Source organism: Tamandua tetradactyla, chromosome 8, assembly GCF_023851605.1.
Source record: "Tamandua tetradactyla isolate mTamTet1 chromosome 8, mTamTet1.pri, whole genome shotgun sequence".
Taxonomy (NCBI): domain Eukaryota; kingdom Metazoa; phylum Chordata; class Mammalia; order Pilosa; family Myrmecophagidae; genus Tamandua; species Tamandua tetradactyla.
The window spans coordinates 90175554-90200662 of NC_135334.1; the positions used below are offsets into that span (position 1 = coordinate 90175554).

The 25109-nt window shown below is 33.7% G+C and overlaps 1 protein-coding gene across 3 annotated transcripts in view; it reads left to right on the forward strand.

Annotated features, from left to right (window-relative positions):
- Positions 1–25109, forward strand: part of PDE3B (phosphodiesterase 3B) — a 212438-nt gene that overhangs the window by 121455 nt on the left and 65874 nt on the right. For all 3 annotated transcript variants that reach the window (XR_013156831.1, XM_077114071.1, XM_077114070.1), the window contains exon 2: positions 14554–14604. Coding sequence is in view for 2 of the 3 variants with exons in the window: in XM_077114071.1 (XP_076970186.1) it covers positions 14554–14604 (51 nt within the window). In the remaining variant the exon portion in view is untranslated. The remainder of the gene's footprint in view (positions 1–14553; positions 14605–25109) is intronic.

Below are 25109 nucleotides of genomic sequence, written 5' to 3' on the forward strand. Positions count from 1 at the left end.
CTTGAACCTCAGTGCAAGTGCAAAGGATTTTATATATTTCAAAATCCATTTAACTGTGCAATTGAGGAACTTCCACGTAACCTTTAATTGGAAGTGATTATCTGCAATGCAGTGACATGGTAAAAGGCAAATATCAAGAGAAGAATCTAAAAGAATTCTGTGAATAGCCTTCTAAATGATGAATATGCTCAGTTAAAATCTTATGCTCTTGCTCTGATAATCAATATTTAACTGTGCCTATCTGTATGAAAAGACATTTTTAAAGGTGAAGTATGCAAAATCTCATCACAGATTAGTGTTAACAAATGCACATTGATTTTGATGATAGGGAACAGTAACTTTGAGTCCTAAGAAAATTCCGTTCTTTTTTCATGGTAGACTTTACAAAAAAAATTGTACTTATTATATTTTGAATTTCACAAATAAAAACTTTGTGGAAATAGGTTTGTGTCTTGTTAGGTAAGTACCTATGTAATAACCTTAATTTTGCATTTTGGCCCCAAAGCCTAATATAGTGACATAAAAACTTTCCCACCCCCACAACTAAACAGTTAATTCTTTTACTTTTAAATGAGTCCTTTCTCATCAACACAAAGAAATCTCTACTAGTGTTTTCAGCTACTAGAGGTTAAAAAAAAAATTCTGTATCGTTCTTTGAACAGACTTCAGATGAGCATTTGATCCAACTAATCCAATTCCCTTATTTTACCAATATGAGTCTCAAGATTTAGTGGAAGATAGTCATTTATAGAACTGAAAATAGAGCTCAAGTATTCTGTTTTCCTATTTAGTGTCTTTTGTACTCTATTTATATGCATCTGTTTAATGCATCTTTGTACTCCATTTTATTTGTATGTATTTTATCTGGGTGATAAGATATTAAAAAAGAAGTATGAGAGAAACAGAGTCTATATCATCAAGGGACATTATAATCTAGCTGGGTAGTCTATAAACCAGGGTCCTAGCAAGAAAAAACCCAGTGGAAGGAGTAATTGAGAAGGGTTTAATGAAGGGACTGTTTATAAAAGTGTAGGCTGGGTTAGAAGAATTCTAACCCTTATTACCATCCTAGACCCCAAGAAACAAGGGGTAGCTGCAGGAGATAGAGGAGGAGCATGCCCCCAACAAGAAGTGTGGCTTTTAGTGGGAGAATCCATAATTTGCATCTAATTTATATTAATAATTGGTGAATTAGTAAACAGTCTTTACGGACATACGTGCAGCCAACCTTATGATATTTAGCTGTCCTCATTAACCATCAGCATACCAACAAGGCTAAGTTATTTTATTTTTTAGTAGTTTAGTGGTCTAGAGTTAGCACATTTATCAGCAAACATTAGGTTGATGTGTATTTTCCTCTTAACAAGTGAGCAGCCATTATTTCTGAAAAAAAAAGTATTGGATTAAAAATTGAAGTATCATAAAACAATCTGCTAATATATTGATGATTGACCTTAATAAAACTGTCTGGTTTCCTTTTTTGTGCCGTTTAGCACTGCTGATGCCAAATATTACTTGTGCTGCATTACTAGAAAGTCCAATGTTTGGAAAACATCATTCCACATTAAAGAGATAATAGTTGCTCCCACTTAAATAGGATCTCTAGAAGTTACTTGAAGCTTGATTTTGACTTGTCAGTTTTTTTAGCTGATACGTGTGACATTATAAAACTCTCAGTGTTAAATATTTCTCAGATTTGTACTATTTCATATATGGAAAATTAGTATTTAGTGGTTCCCTACATTGTAAAGTGTTTCTTAAAACATAGTGTTAATTTATTTCTGATTAAAGCTTATTGAAAAAAAGTCGTTTTGTCTATACAAAGCATGAAACTTTTAAGGCAGTTTATTTAATAAGTTTAGGATACTGCGATGATCTGTAGGGAATTAGATTTTTTTTTTTTAATAGACAAGCAGTTCCCAGTTTTCATTTTCTAATCAAGTTGCTATGGGGCTAGTATCTTTGTTTGCTTAATTTTAAGCTCAGTTACCATGACAAAACCTATTTACTCAACTAATGCCTAGCGGTGTCAAATAGATACTGCTGGTAACTTGAATTCCTATTTGACCATTAAAAATCTCAAATAAAAATTGTAAATTTTCTTTTCAAATGAAAAAATAATAGTTTGGTTAGTATAAATGGATTGTTTCTTCACTGGTTAATTAAAATCAATTTCAATTGTTTTTATGGTCTTTTTCTTTAATATTTTTCTAATACCTTTAATATTTAATATTCAGTTCTAAAATGAAGGCAGGTAAGGATCTAGTAAATGTATCTGTTAAACATCTAAAATTTTCTCTATGAAAAATTATTTAATTTCATTCAGTTGTTAAGAAAATAATCTTAAATGTTCCTGTGTAATTTTCTTATATAGTCCTTTTTGTATGAAATGTTTACACGCTTTGAAGATAGAGCCTATTATCAGAATCAGTGAGTTCTTTTTTATAGTCCTGAATCTTTGCCAGACTGACAATGTGCTTGTTCAAATTGAATAACCTGATTTCTGTTATTATGTTCTAAGTTAACTTATAGTTTCTGCTTTCAAAAAGCCACTTTGCTCAAGAAATACTTCCATAGTAACCTTTAAGTATTTCTTCTATTTTAAGAGTCAGAGCCATTAACTGAGAGTAGAGAGTAGGAACTATGGAAAATAGTGAGCTTCAAGAAAGATGTAAAAAGCTGGAAGCAGATTTTTTTCCCCATTGATTTTGGGGATAGTCAGATGTGAGTTTGGTTGGAAAGAAGCAGGGGTAGAATTATAAAAGGCATCAAAGATAAATTTATGCTTTCTTTGTTTTATTAGACAGAAGGCTTGTCTCACCTAAGACCAAATAGTTTCTTTGTTTCACTTGAATGTCTGCCTATATGTGGATTTTTTTAGGTACCTACATAGGTAGGAGGAAAATGGAAATCATATTCTTTAAATGTTTACCATCCCAATTTCTTTTTTCTTGCAATTTCTTGTGGTTTTTAATATGTTCTCCTCAGAAGATAAATATCTCTTTGGTGGGAATTTAGCCAGGGATAGAGAATATAGAAATTTGTTCATCTGTAGAAAAGCCAGGTGGGGCCTGGGTCAGATATCCAGAAAGACACAGGAGGTCTAGAAGAGATGTAGGACGTAAGAATAAGAATCCTTATTCTCTTGAGAACACCTAGAGAGAATAAGGATTTAAGAATACTGGTAAATTGAGGGTATCTCGTATTGTACTTAGAGCATGGTTCTCTGTGCTTTAATTCCCTTCACAAACTAATTAGGCCAGGGTATGTGGGTCTGTTTCATAACTTTATACTGGTTCTAAATAGTTTAACGTTAAACAGAACTAGTCAGTAGTTGTTTTACTCAACTTCAGAATATCAAATGAAAAAAAAAAAAAAGCCCAAACAAAATAAAACAGCCTCCTAAGTGTCAATGCCCAAATTTTAAAATGCTTATTAGTCCATCAGGTAGGTTCAAGTTCTACCTGATTCAAACAATGAACAACTTTAGTATTTTCATAGTTTGCTCACTCAACCCATGTTTATCTTAAATCCTTTTAAATATTTTTGCTTTTGGTTTTGTATTTCTTGATAGAAAAAAAACATTAGATGTGTATTTTAAATACCACTTTATACGGTTTGAGGTATCAGTACAGCTTTACTCATACTAACAACTGATAATAGTTTCGTGTTATGCATTTCTTACTGAATTTAATAAGAAAAGGGAAGAGGGAGTGAGTCTTTATTGAATTTGTCTAGAGTGTTCAAGGAACAGCAAATAAGCCAGTATACATAGAAGGAAGCACAGATGGCTTTATAGGCCATGGAAAAATTAGGCTTTTACTCATCTAAGAGGGGAAGTCATTGGAGAGTTTTGAGCAGAGAAGTGACATGACGTGACTTATACTTTTAAGAAGATCACTTGTGATACCAGACAAAAGTGCAGTGTATTCACTACCTGATGTGCTCAAATAACCAATTCCTGAGACACTGGAGATTCAGAGAGGAAAGAGTTTGTTGTTAGGTGTGAGGTAGATCAAATGGCCTATCATCTGTCTTGCTGAACTGCACTAATTCTGATAGTTTTACTGTATCAAAAGATGGGCAGGTTTTAGGATAATGAGCACAGTGGCCCCAGATGATGTAATTAGAGGTGATCTAATCATTGAGCATGTGCAGATTAGTCACAGAGCGTAGGTAAGAAAATGGCAGACTTGATATGATCATGGGCATGACTTTGTATTATAATGAAATATAGGTCACTTATAAGTTAAAGTCTAAGCTACGGTACATGTCAGTTGGGCCCTTTTTGTTTAGACCCAATTTAGGTTCTTAAGATAACTGGACTTGGGGTGGGTTCATTTTGGGCTGACCCAAGGCCCTTCATTAGGGGCTGTCTTTAGTGATCTTAAGACTCTAAAATTAGAAATTAAAAAAAAGGATAAAATGGGTGCAAGTGACGGTCAGTCACAAAGATTTCACAATTACAGGGGCACAAGATAAAGGCTACCCAATCATTATCAGAGATCAAGGCAGCTGGATTATAGTTTAGAGATTTCAGGTATTTCCCTCTGTCCATTCTAATATATCAGAAAGTAAAAAAAGGAATATCTATATAATGATTCAGCAATCATTATCATCCCTTAAACCCTAACTTTTTTATTACACTTGGGCAAGAAAAGAAGCAGAGAGATATTTAGGGTGATATGGTAATAATCCAGGCAAAAAACCAGAGTGGCTTAGGCAGAGTGAAAGCAGTAGAAATATAAGTGTTTTTATTCTATACATATTTTGATTTTCCAGTGTGGGGTGTGGGAAAGAGGGGAGTCATGTTTTGGGTGTAAGCTGTAGTAATGATTGGTTTGCCATTATTTGAGATGGGGAAGACTGTGGGTAGATCATGGCTTTTGTGGAAGACCAGTTCATTGTTAAGTTTGAGATGTCTATTTATAGACATCCAAGTGGAGGTGTTGAGTAAACAATTGGCTCTATGATTCTTCAACTCAGGGGAGAGGATATATAAATTTGTGAGTCATCATCTATTGAAAGATATTTACTGCCATAAGACTAGATGAGAGAGAGAGAAGAGAAAAGGTCCAATACCAGAACGTTGGTGCACAGCAATGATAAGATGTCAAGAGGAGGAACCAGCAACAATTGAGATGTACTGGCCAGTGAGTTAGAAGGAAATATGGGGAGTGTGCTATTTTGGAAGCCATATGAAGAAAATACTTACTTGAAGTGTTGCATTATATCAAATAATGATAGGTCAAGAAATATTAAGCTGAGAATTAACCATTGTGTTCAACAACAATAGTGACCTTGACAAGGGCAGAATCAGTGAGAGATAGAGCTAAAAGCACAATCAGAGAAAGTGTAAGAGCGAATGGAAGAAGAATTGGATATAATAAGTAAAGAAAACTCTTTTGAGGAATTTTGCTGTGAAGGTTGCAAAGTGGAAGTCTGATCATGAAAAGTTGTGTGCATGTATATAAGATGTGAGAAATTTCAGTATGTTTACAATCTAATGAGAATTATTCGTTGAAGGAACCAGGATGAAAATGGTGTTTCCAGAGTCTAGTGATTGCTGAAACTCTGAAGGAAGACCTGTAGGAGCTGTAGTCATGAAGGGGCGCAGCTATTGCCAGAGCCATGGCTATAGGCAGGGAAGCAAAAGATAGAAATACCCGGACCTCTCTCTTTTCTCAGACTCCAATTTCCTGCTGGTTGCTCCTATTGACCAAACGCAAACAGAAATCAGTTGCAAGGGAGCCCAGATAATGCAGTAGATAGGACTCTTCAGTCCAAAGAAGGGTAAAGAATGGATCTGGGAGGCAAATACAGAACAATCAGCACAATCAATATGCTTAGTGTCTCCATATATTAAATGTGGCACTATCTACACTGGCTAGTGCATAGTAGCATTTAGTAAATGATAATAATTATTACAAGATGTTCTGTAGGATACCAGTTAATGCTTAAAGCTTTGGATTCAAGCACATTTAGCTTCATATTCTGTCCCTGCCACTTGCCAGTTATGTAACTTTGGAGAGTTTACCTCATCTCAATCTCTCTTTTCTCATCTGTAAAGTGGGGATAATAATAGATAGCACAGAAAATTCTTGTAAAAACTAAAGGAGATGATATATATTAAGTGACTAACATAGTGCTGGTACATAGCATGCAGTCCAAGTCACCACAACCATCAGATTATTTGAATAGTAAGAACAGTAAATGGGATTAGTTATAGTGTAATACTAGTCCCTACCACCACCTTTTTTTTTTTTTCCTTCCTGCTTTTCAGTTTTTCTGACTGGGCCCCTTTGTCATGTTAGAGTTAAGGTATTTGGTACTTTAAACTGTTAACAAAGGTCAGCTTTAATTGGGTTAAACTTTTGGCTGTTTGTATATTTTATATTTTCGATTTATTTTAAATCAACATTAAAAGGGTTATATGGTTTTCTACATTGGGCCTAAGCTGAGAGGTAAAGAAATAGAAAAAGTTTGAAATACTGAAATTTGCTAAATTTCATTACTATAGATTTGTTACCAAAGCTCAAGCAAAATATCAAGGAATTGGACTGCATAAAGGATATTGAAACAGTTAATTCACATTTGTATCATAATAGATATTCTTTTAAATTTTGCTTAAATATAACGTTCTGTAAGTTTGATTTGAGGGCACATAAATGTTTTTCTTTTTGGCTACAAGGGAACAATGAAATAAAACCTCATTGACGTAGTTGAACCTGATAACATCTCCTGGTTGTCCTGCTGATGTTTCACTGTGGCTTTGGTGGTTTTGTAGAGCTCTGTAGAGCATGTTAGACTCATAAACATATTCAAACAGAAACTTTTATCAGGATTCAACTCTCTAACCACAAAGAAAAGCTGAATTTAAATAAAGGGACAGTCTTGTGTTCACTGTGTCAAATCAACTAAAAGAAATTTTAACAATGTAAAATTCACATGTTACTGAACTTAGAAGAAATACTGTTATCGAAATAAGTTTTAGAACAGATACCCAAAGTACGTGTAAAGTTATAATAGTTTTTGATAGTGTGCTGTATTAGAACTTAGAAGGAAGCATAAATATAATGAGGAAAACTCCTGAAAACAGCAAGCCAAGTTTCATACTTTCATTAGATGATTCCTTACAGCATAATAATATGGGCTGTAGTCACAATCAGTTCTTTTTTTACTGCTGTTCAAATACCATAGTTGCTATAACTATTTTTTTTACTTGCTATTCAAATTTTAGCTATATTTAAATCATTTATATATTCTAATATTTATTTACAGGATCTGCTTCTATATTGGGGTTGAAATTTAGATGCCTAAAGTTTTGCTGACTCGGAACAGTGAATATACTGAGTATATGCTGTGTAGTTGGAAGTAAGATTTCAAAGGAGCTACGTAATATTTATATAAGAGGCATGAATGCTTCAATTAAAGTTTCTTCAACTTTTAATATACATGTACCAACTATGCATGGTAGCCAACTACCAATTTTAGATAAATGTATAAAAACAATTCATGAAAATTTTTTAAAACTAAAAAATTAATTATTTTTATATCAGTGAATATTGTTTGCAATATTCAGCTCAATGATTAATGCCTCCCTTGTTGGAGGTTAATTTTATATACAGTCATATTCTTTTCTTTTCTTTGTTTCTCTTAAGCTAGAAAAGTCCTAACAAAATTGTCATTTATGAGGAAAGGCAGCAAGTATTTTGTTTGTTGGCTATTGGTTCTGAATACAAAGATTAAACATACATCCTGGAATTATGAGGTAAATTCTCACTGGAGACTGCTTTCAGGGCTGTGTCAGTTGCTACATTGAAGGGCATTATCATATTTGAGAAATAGAGGTTCTTTCACTGAAGAAAGTGCTTTTATATTTACTATTTACTTTTTAATATTTGCTGCCTTTTTCCATTGTGCACTGAAAAAACGTACACTCTGTGGCCAAAATTGAGTGCATTTGTGTTTTTGCTGTTTCCTTCAATACTGAATCACATCCAGCACATGTGTTTTAACCACTAGCTCTTTTCTGTGAATAAAGCAGTGTATAGATTTGCAGTTGAGATTTTCTCATTGCTTAGCAAAACTCTTCCTTACTGTACAGATAACTGATTCTCTCTCAGAATTGATTCCAACACACATTTTCTATACAATACTATAGTTCACAAAATAATGATTAAAGGGGGAAGAATTTATCTTTTGTAGTATGAGTTTTCAGTGATAAACGATAAAAAGCCGTCTACCATCCTTCCGCATGTATATTACACATAAAATAAGAGCTGATTCAGACTCAGCTCTTGAGTACATTTATCTAGCAGTGAAGTAAAATATCTGCTACTGTATACCTCATAATAATGAAGGCTCTTCTATATTGTATACATTTGTTATGTGATGTCCCAAGGTGTCATATGGTAAAAACATTTGGGAAAGTGTTTGATCTGTCTTCTCGGCCAGCATAATGTTTATCATCTGTGTGGCTAGTTTTTAAGTCTCTCAGCAGTAGTTTATCTTGTCTGTTTTTCGTAGGAGGAGCACATAATCCAAATGGTCCTTCTATATTTTTGCATATTCTCTTTTGGCAAAAGAAATCTTCAGTCTCTTACAAGAAAGCATTGTGTACTTATTCTAGAAAAATTTTATTGGTTTACCAAAATGGTTTTTGTTTTGTTCGAATGTCACAAAAGTTTCCATGGCTTTCTACTATTAATTGATAAAACTTCAAAGTAGATAACGTGCATAAGAGTATAGGTTAAATAAATTGCCAGTCTAAAACAAAAAAATCCATCTTTTAGATAGTTACTCTTGTATGTCCTAGTAATGTTTTGTTGTGTGCATGTGTGTGTAGATTTTCACTCTGTTTGCAGTAGCATCCTCCTCTTGATATAGGCTTAGCATTTATTCTGAGTTATGTTACTTTTTTTAAAAAGTTTAGTAAATGATTTTATTTATTTATTTTTGCATGGGCAGGCAGCCGGAATCGAACCTGGGTCTCTGGCATGGTAGGCGAGAACTCTGCCTGCTAATCCCCCATGGCCTGCCCAGTAAATGATTTTTTAAAAGCAGTTTTAGGTTTACAAAAAATACAGGATTCTCATATATTGCATTAGTATAGTACATTTGTCACAATTGATGAACCAGTGTTGATTCATTAGTATTAACTAAAGTCCATAGTTCACATTAGGGTTCCTACTCTTTGTGTTGTACAGTTTTTGACAAATGGATAATGGCATGTATCTACCATTTCAGTATCAGACAAAATACTGTGCTCTGTACTCCACCTATTCATCCCTCCCCCCACCCCCAACCCCCTGGCAACCACTGATCATTTTACTGTCTTTATGATTTTGCCTCTTACAAAATAGTGTGTAGTACGTACAATGTGTAGCCTTTTCAGACTGCCTTCTTTCACTTAGCAATATTCGTTTAAGGTTCCTCCATGTCATTTTGTGGCTTAATAGCCTAATTTCCTTTTGTCATTGTATAATAATCCATTGTATGGGTGTACCACAGTTTGTTTATTCATTCAGCTATTAAAGAATGTTTTAGTTGCTTCTAATTTTTCACAGTTATGAATAAAGCTGTTGTGAAATGTGTGTGCATGTTTATTTGGGCATGAGATTTCACTTATTTGAGTAAAGACTCAGGAGCACAATTGCTGAATCATATATTAAGCTTTCGTTTAAATCTTTTAGAAACTGCCAGAGTGTACCATTTTGCATTCCCTACCAGCGATGAATGAGAGTTCCTGTTGCTACACATCCTCTCCAGCATTTGGTGTTGTCAGTGTTTCATTCTAAATTGTGGGTAGTGGTAGCCCATTGTTACTTAATTTGCTTTTCCCTAATGACATGAGCATCTTTTCATATGTTTATTTGCCCCCTGTGTATCGTCTTTGGTGAGATGTCTGCTTAGGTCTTTTGCCTATTTTTAAAGCTGGATTGTTTGTTTCTTATTTTTGAGTTTTAAGAGTTCTTTAAGAGTATATTTTGGATATAAGCCCTTGATCAGATATGTGCTTGGAAAATATTTTTTTCCCACTCTGTGAGTTGTGTTTTCATTGTCTTAATAGGGTATTTCACAGAAAAGTTGTTAATTTTAATCAAGTCCAATTTATCAAATTATTTCTTTCATGGATTATGTTTTTGGTATTGTACCTAAAAAGTTATCACTAGTTCAATTCTTGGACCCTGCCCATGCCAAAAAAATTTAAAAATTAAAAAAAAAAATCACTAAAGCCGAAGTCACCTAGATTTTCTCCTATGTTATCTTCGAGAAATTTTGTAGTTTTGTATTTAGGCTTTCTTACATTTCCAGCCCTACATAGCTAGAATAAATTCTCCTATATTGTATTCTTTTTATACACTTATAGATTCAATTTGCTGATATTTTGTTGAGTATTTTTGCATCGATGTCCATGAAAACAAGAATATGAATATGGTCTGTAATTTTTCTTCCTTTCTATGTTTCTTCCTTTGTTGTCTGTAGTCTGGTTTTGGTATTAAGGTAATACTAACTTCATAAAATGAATTAAGAAGTGTTCCTTCTGCTTCTATTTTCTAGAAGACATTGTAGAGGTAGACATTGTAGAAGACATTGTAGAGGTATCATTTCCTCTTTAAATGTTTGGTAGAATTCACCAGTGAAACCAACTAGACCTCATGCTTTCTTTTTTTGGCAGATAATTGTTTATGCAATTTCTTTAATAGTTATATGCTTATTCAGATTATTGACTTCTCCTTGCATGAGTTTTGATAAGTTATGCCTTTCAAATAATTTAACCATTTCATTTAGGTTTTCAAATTTCAGAGCATAGAATTTATTTAATGTTCCCTTAATATCCATGGAGTCAGTAGTGACTGTCCCTTTTTCATTTCTGGTGTTAGTAGTTTGTTTGTTCTCCCCCTTTCTCTTGGTTATTCTGACTAGAGGTTTAGCAATTTTATTGATCTTTTTGAAGAATCATCTTTTGGTTCTGTTTCTTTTCTCTTTTATTTTCCTGTTTTCAATTTCTTTGCTTTTTCACTCTATTTTTTGTTATTTCTTTTTTCTTGCTTACTTTGGATTTTAATTTGCTCTTCTTTTTCTAGTTTCCCAAGGTAGAGGCTTAGATTATTTATTTTAGGTTGTTCTTCCTTTCTAAAAATTTTATTTTCTATCATTCTATGCTATTATATTTCCTGTCTCCTCAATTTTCTGATGAAGCTAAGAAGTTTTGTTGTTTTATAGTTTTTAAGCTTTTTTTCCTGATGTTAAGATTGAAGCAATGACGTCTAAGTTCTTTACATGTTGAATTGGAAGTCTGTCTTACTATCTGCCAATAACTTTGGATTTAGGAAAGTTATTTTGAAACATTTATTTATATTTTGATTGGAGATATAATGCAACCAATAAAAATGCAATTTTCACTGTTATATACAATAATATTCATATCACATAAAAATACTTTAGGTAAGATGATTTGTACTCTGTTAAACGATAATGCAGGCTTTAGGGCACTTGTCCAGCTAATAAGAATATCATAGTTTTAAAGTGATCATGATATTTATATAGAAATCAGAATTAATCTTATATTTCAAAATTATGAAATAGGTTTCTTTTTAAATATACAAGACTACTGAGGGCCAATTAGTGATTCACAGCTCATACTTTGCTAAGTAATTACTAATACTCTATTATTGCTTCCCAGCTGAAATTTTTTATCTAAGTCCTAATATTATAGAGACATTTGGCAATATTTTAGTTAAGGATTTTGCTCTTTTAGGTATCTCTCATCATATCCTCTACTTTCTTGGATCACTTCTATTAAGAACAAAAATGCTCTACAACTTATGATGTAAAACAAAACAAAACTAACATTCCCACATCTGTTTCCAACTTGTTCCATTTTGTTTTTCTCATACAGCACGTCTCTCAAGAGTTTTCTCTGTTTACTGTCTCTACTTTTCTATCTTTCTAAATTTTTCTTAATTTTTTCTTAAAACAATAAGTATTTGTAAAATATGCATCATATATAGAGAAGAAGGATAACAAATACCATCTACCCACCATATCATTAACTTTGAAGTTCCAAGTATGCCTTTCCTGGATCCAATTCCCTTTTCTTCTTCTTCAAGAAGAAATAAAACTTTCTTCAAGAAGAAGAAAATCCTGAATTTCTTTAGTTTACCATATATTTTTATTCCTAAGGAGCATATTTTAGTCTATATTTTATTTTATATGAATGAAATTATATTGTGTGTATTCTATGAATTTTCTCTTTCTGCATTGTGTTTCTGGGATTCACCCACATGGTATGCAGCTGACCTACTACATTCATTTTTACTGCTGTATTCCATTGTATGAATATATCAAAATTTCTCCATTTTACTGTTGATGGACATTTTTTCTAGTTTTTGGCTACCCCTCACTGTACATCAGTGAGCATTCTTGCAATGTCATCTGGTATCAAACTCTCTATAGCAGAGATCAGCCTTTTGTCTTTTATCCCCTTAATCTGTTGTGGATTGATGCTTTTATAAAAGTATCTCAACAATGTTAAATTATTATAAAACTTTCCAGACTTTGACTGTTAATTTTTGTATTTGTCTTATTCTGGACCACACTTTGAATAACACTGCTCTAAGATATATACCTAACTGTGATATTACTGTTTCATATATTTGCTTAAGCAAAAAATTTTGATTTCTCAAAATCATTCATTTTTAATTGTTGAAATTACATAGAAGGCAGTCTGCCAGTTCTCTGCCCCTTTCTTTGTGTTTTCCGTTCCATAATGAGACCTGCTGCTTTTTGTTAAGTGTTCTTTTGATCCTAAAGAAAGTGACTGAAAATAAGGGTGAGATGTTGTTTAATAGTTGATTCAAGGCCAGCATAGCAAGTACAAGTGAGAGGAAATCATGGTAATGGAATGAAGTGTCTGGGGGGAATGAGTTTAATAAGGGGGATAGTCTGTGATAAATATGTTACCGTAGAGAGATCTAAAAAGAGTAAGCATAGAGAAAAAAACGTAAATAGTAAGGATTTTAGAGACCTATAAGAGTACAATGGAAATTGGTTGCGTTGCCTCTCAGTTTACCAGTAACCTTTGAGGAGCAGCCTCATAGTGGTCTCAGTGCATTAGAAAACTACCAGAATGAAAGCTAAGAAGGGATTCTCCTATAAGCAATAGGCAGGACTACTTTATATCAGTGTTTCTTAACCTTTTTTTCATTATCATCCTCCCTCAGGGGCCTTTTTGGACTTTTTTCCCCCTCATGGCTCCCTCCCCCTCACCCCGTCTCCCCATGAAATTTTAACACCACAGAAAAACTGTATATCTAGGTATGAACTGTGGCCCTTTGGAGGGTCACAAACCATTTTTAGAGTTAAGAATATTTTTTCACCCCAAGAGCCAGTTTTCACCTTTCAGGTGAATATACGGCCCCTGTCGAGTATGTGTGATGTGAATATAAGCATGGCTCTTGGTATCGGAGTGCAAATATTTAAATATTATTTAAATTTTATTTAGTCATATAGGTGAATGAATGGGGAAGAAGGAAGACTGACTCAATATGGGAAATGACCCAAATGAAAATATACTTGAGTCAGCAGAAAAATCAATTTATACTTAGACTAATGAGTCATGGAATTGAGGTGTAGGTATTTGTCACAATTTGATGTTATCCTTCTAGAAGAAATGTAGACATATGGATTAGATAATCATATGATTAGGCAAGTTTGTAAATTCAGAATGCAAATTAATGAATTGATACTTACCAGGTTGGTAATTTTTGGTGATATATCATACGCCTATGTCTTCACTCCTGTCTATTTTGACTTTTATTAGTGAACTTTAGAAAATATCAGATTTATAAGCATCAGAGGATGGGAGAATAATGAATAAACTAGTAGACATCCTTAGTCTCCAAAGAAACTTTGACAGATATGAGAGGGTAAAATTGGGACAGAAGTAAAGTATGGCAGTTGACTCAAAAAAGCCAACTGTATAAGAACAGCACAGAGAAAAAGGAGCATAGCAGTTTTCAAATACAAACTTTAGTTTATGGTAATATAAATGTGAGTATTCCTGGAAGTTATTAACATATTAAGCTGAATTAATTAATGTCTCTAGAATCTAAAATGTGTGCTGTTTAAATCACAACCTGCAATAATTCTATACATATAAAATGTTGTACACCTTTAATAAGTATACAAATATATATAATATAATTTACATGTAGCTATACCATAACCCTTTAATGGGCATTGGTCTGTGAATTTTCTGAATGATTATAGTGTGTCTGGATTTTCTTCAGGAAGAAATAAGTTTCTCTTTACTGGCAGTATATAACTTTTCTGCAAAGATGTTGACAAGGAGATGATAATAATAATTGAAAATGTTTTAAGTGATTAAGCTTGGGAGTATTATCTAAATAGGGGTCAGCAAAGTACAACCCAGTGACAAAATCCTCTTCCAAATTTTTAGTTATTTTAGTTATCCTTTATTGAAGATGTTGCCTTTTGTCTAAATATTTATTTCCAGTTTGTAACTAAGTGAATTTTTTTTTCCAGATGATTCTTTGGGATTGGGATTTGAAGCAGTGGTACAAACCTCATCATCAGGTAAGTGTTATCACTAATAATAATTGTCTGAAACTTTGATATTTACATTGAAGTTATAGGCACAAGATTTCTGTGCCATAAGATTTTCTTTAACTGAACTAAAATAACCAGAAACTTTATTTCAGCAGTTTTTTTTACCCCCCCCCAAAAAATACATTTAATTGTAAGAGTAAAATAAAATGATAATAAATCAACTTATATAAATGATTACTTTAAAAATGTTTTTAATATAATCTTGGTTTATTGACGGTGAGAATTTTCTTTCACATTGTGGACCACTGATCCATGGAGGAAAAAAAATAGATTGAAAGCCACAGATGAGGAAAAGCAAAGCATTTGGCAAAATATTTTATTAGGGAAATATATGCACTCTACTTAAATTTTTTTGGTAAACAGTCTATTGAACTATACTATATGTACAGAAAAGTGTACACAGCTTCATGAATTTTCACCAGCTCAACATCCCGTGTTATTTAGTACCCATATCAAGAAACATTACTAGCATCCTAGAAGCCTCACTTGTGCCCCATTTCTATCATTGCCATATTCCAAGGGCAGCTTCTATCCTGATTCTGAACTTGATATAAGTGGAATCATATAATACATACATTTTGGGGGCCTTGCTGGTTTTTTTGTATGACATTCATCTCTATCAAGTGTATTTATGGTTTGTTCATTCTCATTCCATGTGTGTTCTACTCAATGTTTAATTTTTGATCATTTAAGTAACATGTTCCTATAACAAGAACTGGAAAGTACAAATAACATTTTGGTGTATATCTTTATAGATCCCATTACAGATCCCCATTACAAATTATATTGTATTTTCTACTCTATAAAAATGGTAACTTATTTTTCCACAATAATAAACATCAATAAATATTAAATCTTTATTACTTATGCTGCAGAAATATTACCACTGTTTATTAGACTTATTTAATCAGTTGTGTATGTCCCATTGAATGACTAATTTTTAATCTGTGAATGGAACAGTTATAACAGCTCATAATTATAAAATATTCTCTGGGCTTTGGTGACCTGAAAGGGGATGCTTCCTTAATCAAATAATATCTAAATTATTGGTAAAATCTAAAGATAATCTGTAATGGTAACACTTGAACTTGTAGTCAAACTGTATGATACAAGGTACCTCTCTCCATTTTCTTCTTTCTCTTCTTCCCCCTCCCTCATAACCTCTCCCTCTTTTCCTTTCTAATAACCCTTTATAAAAAGTCAAAGTATGACATTCATACATAAAAGTGCTCAATTCATAAGTATGTACACGACAGGCCTCTCTTGGAGATATTGCTGGTTTTATTCCAGACCACCACAATAACACGAATATCACAGAAAAACAAATCACACAATTTTTTTAGTTTCCTAGTGCATATAAAAATTGTTGATGTTACACTGTAGTCTAAGTGTGCAATAGCCTTATGTTTTAAAAAAAATGCACATACCTTAATTAAAAAATATTTTGTTGCTAAAAAATGTTAACAATCATCTGAGCTTTCAATGACTTATAAACATTTTGCTGGTGGAGCATCTTGCCTGAGTGTTGATGGCTGCTGACTGATCAGGGTGGTGGTTGCTGAAGGTTGGAATGGCTGTGGTAATTTCTTAAAATAAGACAACAATGAAGTTTGCTCCATCAATTAACTCTTCCTTTCATGAAAGATTTCTCGGTAGCATGTGATGCTGCTTGGTAGCATTTTACTCATAGTAGATCTTTCAAAATTGGAATCAGTCCTCTCAAATGCTGTCACTGCTTTATTAACTAAGTGTATGTGATATTCTAAATCCTGTTATAATTTTCAAGACTGTTCTGATTTTCAACAGAAGTGGATTCCATGTTAAGAAACCACTGTTTATTTGCTCATCCATAAGAAGCAACTCCTCATCTATTAAGTGTTATCATGAAATTGTAGCAATTCAGTCACATCTTCAGGCTCCCCTTCTAATTCTAGTTCTCTTTCTGTTTTCACCATATCTGCAATGACTTCTCCCACTGAAGTCTCCAACCTCTTGATGTCATCCATGAGGGTTGGAATCAACTTCTTCCAAATTCCTGTTAATGTTATTTTGATATCCTCTTAAATGAATCATGAAAGCTCTTAATGGCATCTAGAATGGTGAATCCTTTCCAGAAGGTTTTCAATTCACCTTGCCCAGATCCATCAGAAGAATCATTATCTATGGCCGCTCTAGCTTTATGTAATATAGTTTATGAAATTATAAGATTTGAAAGTTGAAGTGACTCCTTAATCTATGGACTGCACAATGGATATTGTGTTAGCAGGTATGGAAACATCATTAATCTTGTTGTATGTCTCCATCAGAGCTCTTGGATGATAAGGTGCATTGTTAATGAGCAATACTATTTTGAAATGAATGTTTTTTTCTGAGCAGTCATTCTCAAAAGAACTTAAATATTCGGTAAACCATGTTATAAGCAGATGTGCTGCTATCCAGGCTTCCTTCTTTAATTTATAGATTACGGGGAGAATAGACTTAGCATAATTCTTAAGGGCCCTAGTATTTTCAAATGGTAAATGAGCATTGGTTTCAACTTAAAGTCACCAGCTGCATTAGCCTCTAACAAGAGAGTCAACTTGTCCTTTGAAGCTTTGAAGTTAGGTATTGACTTCTCCTCTCTAGCTATGAAAGTCCTAGAAGGCATCTTCTTCTAATATAAGGCTTTTGTCTTTATTGAAAATCTGTTGTTTAGTGTAGCCAGTTCATCAGTAATTTTTGCTAGAGTTTCTGTATAACTTGCTGCAGCTTCTATATCAGCACTTGCTGCTTCACCTGGCATTTTTATGTTATGAAGATGGCTTCTTTCCTAAACCTCATGAACCAGTCTCTGCTAGCTTCAAACTTTTCTTCTATAACTTCCTCACCCCCTTCAACTTCATAGAATTTAAGATAGTTAGGGCCTTGCTCTTTATGAGGCGTTGGCTTAAAGAGAATGTATTGCTTAACATTCGTGTGCTCACTGAAGTAGTACTTTAATTTCCTTCAAGAACTTTTCCTTTGCATTCAGAACTTAGCTAACTGTTTGGCCCCAACCCCTAGCTTTTGAACTAACCTGATTTTTGACATGCCTTCCTCACTAAGCTTAATCATTTCTAGCTTTTGATTTAAAGTGAGAGAAATGCAACTTTTCCTTTTACTTAAACACTTGGAGGACATTGCAGAGTTAACTAACCGTCCCAATATTGTTGTTACTCAGGGAAAATACGGAGTCTCAGGAGAGGGAGAGAGACAGGGAATGGCTGGTGGGTAGAACAGTTAGAACACTGGCAACTCAGTGTTTTATTTCTTTTTCTTGCCTTATGCATGGTCTAAAACTTACAATGCAATGTTGAATAGAAGTGGTACTAATGGCTAGCCTGCCTTGTCTTCTCATTGAACACAACGGGAAAATGTTCAACATTTCATTACTTATATTTTCTGCAGACACCCTTTATCAGATTAAGGAGGTTCCATTCTAGTCCTAGTTTATTAAATTTTTTTTTTCTCTTTTTAGCCTTGAATTAGTGTCAGGTTTTAACAGATACTTTTACTGAATCCACTGAGATGATCCCTTGACTTTTTCCATTACTCATTAATGTGGTGAATTACACTGTTTAATTTTTCATATGTTAAAACATCCATGCATTCCCAGAACAAAGCCAATTTGATGATATATATTTTAAAAAGGAAAATGCACCACTGGATTCTTTTCATTAATATTTTATTTAGGAATTTTGCATCTATGTTAATTTGAGGTGGCTTATAATTGATGTTTTCAAAATGCTTTTGGCATGTTTTGGAATCAAAATAAGGCTTCATAAAATAAGGTAGGGGACTAACAACTCAAAAGGGAAAAATCCTATTGTCATCTCATTTGAAGCTGAAAAAGCATTTGACAAAATTCAGCATCCTTTTCTGAAAAAAACACCTCAAGGGTGGTGCGACAGTGGCTCAGTGGCAGAATTCTTGTCTGCCATGCCGGAGATTCAGGTTCGATTCCTGGTGCCTGCCCATGTTAAAAAAAAAAAAAAAAAAAAAACACACTTCAAAAGGTAGGAATCAAAGGTAACTTCCTGAACATGATAAAAGGCATAATCCATAGTCAGCATTGTAGTCAATGGTGAGAAGCTGAAAGCTTTCCCCCTGATATTGGGAATGAGGTGAGGATGCCTTCTGTCACCACTATTATTCAACTTTGTACTAGAAGTTCTAACTAGAGCATTCAGACAGGAAAAAGAAATAAAAGGCATCCAAATTAGAAAGGAAGAAGTAAAACTTTCATTTGCAGGTGACATGATAACATGGTACTAATACTTGGAAAATCCTGAGAAATTTGCAACAAAGTTGCTTGAGCTAATAAAAAAATTCAGCAAGGGTAGTGAGTTATAAAATTAATGTGCAAAAATCAGTAATGTTTCTATACACAAGCAATGACCTAACTGAGGAGTCATTTGAGGAAAAAATGCCATTCAAAATAGCAACTAAAAGAATCAAATATCTAGGCATGTAAAGGATATAAAGGATTTGTACACAGAGAACTGAATAACTTTGTAAAATAATTAAAGAAGATCTAAATAGGTGGAAAGGCATTCCCTACTCATGGATGGGAAGGTTAAATGTAGTTAAGATATCAGTTTTACCCAAATTGATCTACAGATTCAATACAGTACCAATAAAAATTCCAACAACCTATTTTGAACACTTGGAAAAGCTAGTTACCAAATTCATCTGGAAGGAAAAGAGAACCTGAATAGCTAAAAGCATCCTAAAAAAGAAGAATGAAGTGGGAGGATTAACACTCTCTGATTTTAAAGCCACAGTGGTCAAAATAGCATGTACTGGCACAAAGGTAGAAGTATTGACCAATGGAATCAAATCAAGAGTGCAGAAACAGACCACCAAATCTATGGTAAACTGATCTTTGACAAGGCTCCCAAATCCACTGAACTGGGACAAAATAGTCTTTTCAATAAATGGGCATGGCAGAACTGGATATCAATAGCCAGAAGAATGAAAGAGTACCCTTACCTTACGTCCTATACAAAAATTAACTCAAATCGAACACTTAAATATAAGAACCAGTACCATAAAGATCCTAGATGAAAATGTAGGGAAACATCTTCAAGACCTAGTAGTAGGAGGTAGCTTCTTAAACTTTGTACCCGAAGCACAAGCAACAGAAGAAAAAAAAAAAGATAAATGGGAACTACTCAAAATCAAATGCTTTTTGCGCCTCAAATGATTTTGTCAAAAAAGGTGAAGAGGCAGCCAACTCAAAGGGAGAAAATATTTGGAAATCACACATTGGATAAAAGTTTGATATCCTGTATACATAAAGAAATCATACAACTCAACAACAAAAGAACAAACAACCCAATTATAAAGTGAACTAAAGATATGAAGAGACGTTTTTCTGAAGCACAAACACAGATGGCTAAAAAGCACATGAAGAGATGCTCATTCTCGTTAGTTATAAGGGAAATGCAGATCAAGACTACAATAAGATACCACCTCATACCTGTAAGAATGGCTGCTATTAGACAAACAGAAATCTACAAATGTTGGAGAGGATGTGGAGAAATTGGGACACTTATGCACTGCTGGTGGGAATGTATAATGGTACAGCCACTATGGAAGGCAGTCTGGTGGTTCCTCAGAAAACTAAATATTGAGTTGCCCTATGACCTAGCAATAGAACTACTTGTTATATTCCCAGAAGAGTTGAAAGTAGTTTCACAAACAGATTTAGCACACCGATGTTCATAGCAGCACCATTCATAATCAACCAAAGATGGAAACAATCAAAGTGCCCATCAAATGATGAGTAGATTAACAAAATGTGGTATATACATATGATGGAATAGTATGCAGCAGTAAAATGAAATCATGTCCTGAACCACATAACAAGATGGATGAGCTATGAGGACATAATGCTGGGTGAAATAAGCCAGACACAAAAGGATAGATACTGTATGATTCCACTTTTATGACCATGTTAAAGGTAAATTCAGAGGCTTATAATATAGAATACATTCACAGAAGCTTGATATGGGTGAACAGTTTGCAAATGAGGTTGAACTTAATTATTAGGAAATAGATAGAACTTCACCTACTCTTTGAGCCTAAAGGAAGAAAGTTTTATTTTGTCCAGAACCTAAATTTTCTGTAGCACATAATCTAACTCAACCTGTCTGGAGAGATCATTAAACAACCCAAACACATGGAGCCTAGAATAAGAATGAGGGTCTTTAGTCCTGTATAGGACTGATGTAATGCTGGATACATCCTAGAGTATATTAAGCAGATAATCAAAAAAGTATTGCCAAAGTCCCTTGAGGGATGGGGAAAAAATCATGGATCTAGTAAACTTTACCACCGGAGAAACCCTGGATACTGTGCCAACCATTAGGGACACTCTTGTGAACTTATGTATGTGTAGTGGAGAAGCTTAGCCTACCTTCAGGTATGCCTCAGAATAACCTGTGGGGGACCTCTTTTGTTGCTCAGATGTGGCCTCTGTCTCTCTAAGCCCAATTCTGCAAGTGAAAACATTGTTCTTTCCCCTACATGGGATATGACATCCAGGAATGAAAGTCTACCTGGTGGCATGGGAGATGACTCCCAGGGATGAGCCTGACACTGGCACTGTGGGATCAACAATGCCATCCTTACCAAAAGAGGGAAAGAAGTGTAACAAGTGACATATCAGTGGCTTAGAGAGTTCAAAAAGAATCTAGAGGCTACACTGAAGGTCACTCTTATATATTCTTCAGTTAGACATTGCTACCTATCATAATTTGCCAAACCTAACCAAAACCATTCCTACCAATCCTAAAGAATACCTATGGCATTATATAAGATTCCACAAAGGTTCCATGCACTAGGGTAACTTTCCAAAATCTGCAACCTCCAGATGGGTCCCTGGACAGATAAATCCTGAAAGGCAGAGGGACCAGCCCTTCTAAAACATCCACTAGTTCCATCCCCCAACTCATATTATCGACAGCCCATTCCAACATGAAAAAGTTAAAATGGGTATAGCCCAAATATCCCTGAAGAGCGGAAGAATGACCAAAGGTGATGTTGGAGTTATACAGAGAAGTTTGGGTTTAACAAATGAGTATGAGTGCTGAATCATTATATTGATATTTCTTTTAGTCTCCAGTAACGTAGAGCAGCTAGAAATGAAAATGTAAAATGGTGGAATTGAAATCCATATCAAACTCTAAAATCTGTTCTACAACTAATTTTTGTGATGTATTTGAAATTTGTTGCTTTTATGTATATATGTTATTTAAAGAGAAGGAGGACTATAACAGAGAGGATAGGATTTAACAAATGAGTATGACTGCTGAATCATTATATTTTCATTTCTGTTGGTCTCCGGTGTCTTGGAGCAGCTAGAGGAAAAAACAAAAAATTGTGGAACTTTTACCCATACCAAACTTTAAAATCTGTTTTGTAACTACTTTTTAAAATGTACTTGGAAATGTATTGCTTTTTTGTATATATATTTCACAATAAATAAAAAAGCATTAAAAAATAAGGTAGGGGAAATTTATCCTTTTTTTTTATTATCTGGAAAAGTTTGGGTAATGTTGGCATTATTTCCTCCTTTAATGCTGGAAGAATTCTTTGGCGAAGCCATCTGGACCTGGACGTTTTGTGTGTAGGAGGCAAGTTTAAATTATGGATACAATTTCTTTAATAATATTACGACTATTCAGGTTTTTAATTTTGTATTACTAGAAACTCCCTCTCTTCTCCCCCCAGCACAATGTTTCTATTTTAATTTCAAAATAGTAATCTTTTTTTGAGCATTTCTATTTCTATTCGATATCTTGGCCACTACTTACAAATCAAGAAATGTCTTGTGGGGAAAGCATCTCTGAATTGAAGCTCACTTGTTTTTTCTTCTCTGTTCTCCGTGGTCTTGCTTGGCCTTTCAAGCCTTCCTTCCGTGATAGAAAGTTTTGGTCTTCCAGCCCCTTGAGACTACATGAAGCTCTATTCCATTTCCTATGATCTTAACTGTTCTGTTTCTCATCTTCTCTGCCCTATGTCACTTAAGAATCTGCAGCAAATTGCTAGAGGGAAAAAATAGCAGAGTGTTGGGTTCATTTCATTGTTTTTCCTTAACTGATTCTTGTCATTTCAAGCTCTGGCTGCTTAATTATGCTCTGATTACTTGAAATGGATGATGTTTTTATATTATTTCAGCTTTTCTAGTTCAAGGCCAGAAGAGTTGTCTGATACAAACTAATTTCCCCTAGCTGGAAAATTAGGCCTGCTTCTCTAGTTACTTTGAACCTATTCCTTAGCTATAAATTTGAAATAATACCAATACCTTCATAAAGTTGATTAATATAATAATAGTACATGGCACTTAAAATATTTGAATTGGCCCTACCCCATTCTAGATGTCAGAGTGAGATGCTTCAGGGCACACCTACAGAAATGGATTAGCTTTAAGAAAATAATTTTCTGGGGTCCATAGAGCTTTGAACGATAACCAAGAAAAATCTTGAGAGCTGCCATAGAGAAATGACGCATCACCTATAGGGGAACACCAATTCAAAGGACAGTGGATTTCTCATTTGAAACCAGGGAGGCCAGAAGGAAGTGATACATTTTTCAAGTGCTGAAAGAAGAGGACTGTCAACTGTGAATTCTATATCTGGCAAATTTATCCTTCAGGAATTAAGGGACAGGGTATTCTCAGATGAAGGGAAACTAAAAGATTTTTTTCACCTTCTTTCTATCCTGAAAGAAGGGTTAAAGGAAGTTCCCTAAACAGAAATAAAAGGATATAAAAAGGAATGTTGGTGCATAGGGGAGAATGAACAATGAAAAGAGCAGAAATATGGGTAAATACCATAACTATTCTTGTCCTCCTAAGTTTCATGAATCATATTTGATGATTGAAACAAAAATTATTAACACTTTCTGATAGTTAAGACAATGTAGGGAAGATAAAGAGACCTAAGTGGGAGTAAGGTTTCCGTATTTCATTCTAAGAAGTAAAGTGTTGATGGGAGTAAGCTGTACTATGTCACATTATATACATGTACTAATCAGAGTAATCACTAAGAAAACTATGTAAAGCAGTTCACTTAAAAAAAAAAAACAACTATGAAGCAGTCAAGATGAAACCCTAAAAAATGTTCAAATAACCTTAAGAAATGAGAAACACAAAATGAATAGAAAACAATAAAACAGCAAAGTAAAGCCCTAACATCAATATTACCTTAAAAAGATAAGACAATATGAAAAAGGAAAAATTAACCAAAAATAGCTGATGAAAAAGATTTGTCTATGAAAATGAATTATTTTTGTACATAAGGCATTTGTGTTGTCATAGAAGATATTTATGAATGGATGGTAGTTAGAGTGTACTTTTGTAGTGGAAATCACATTGTACTGTCTTCATAAATTTGTAATTTTTTCTTTCCTAACTCTAACAGTTTTAGGTAGTATTGACAAAAGGCTATTCTTAAACAACAACAAAAAATCATTCCATACAACTACTATTTGAATTTTGTTGCAGTTAAATGAGACTGAAATTAGACAAAATCCGCAATAAAAGGTGTTAAAAATTTTAAAATTATGACAGGGAAAGTTTAGAAGTTTGATGATCAGAGAATTTAGGGTCAAGCACCAAATGACATGATTTCTTTTATACCAAATAGGTAGAGGTTAATTAAATTGAACTTAACCAGTTATAATTAGGGTGTGGGAAAACAAGGGCTATAGTACACAGCAGGAGTATGACTTTGAGGAGCATAGTCTAGGGCAATTTTAGAGTAATGATCAAATTTTAGCCTATTCCTTTGGTTTAATTCAACAAACCAAAAGTTTACTGAAAGTTCTGTGTCAAAAGTGTGTTTGATTATCCGCAGTGACATATGATATGTACAGAGACATTTGTTCCAATGTTATTTATAGTGGGCAAATACTAGAAATAGCTGGGCTTTGCCTGGGTAGAGAGGAATGTCTTAAAATTAAATACACACAAATGAATACGTCACAAGAAAGAAAATAATTCCAGAAGCAGCAAAAGCATTCTTTAGCTATCATGGTCTAACTTCATAATTTTTCTCAATTCCCAAATGTGTTGAGAATACTAAGTGGACAGTTTCATTGTCGATTTATTAAATAATTTGAATAATTATGAATTCAAGACACACCTGTATAGGAATGTAAGCTCAAGGTACAAGAAAACTAGGAAAAGTAACACTTTTAATTTACTGTTCTAATTATCAGTGTACTTATTTCTATGGGTCATGGAGTTGAATATTACTTATATGTATTTTCAAAAAATAGAAAAACATATGTATTAATCAATAACATATTTTCTAAATTAAAATAATGTATATTTCCTACCAGTTTTTTAGGGCCCAGCCAAATGCTTCCCCTTTGAGAGTACTAATTTCACTTTAAATACATACATGTACTATACTTTGTTTTATGTGCTCTAAACGTATTATGAG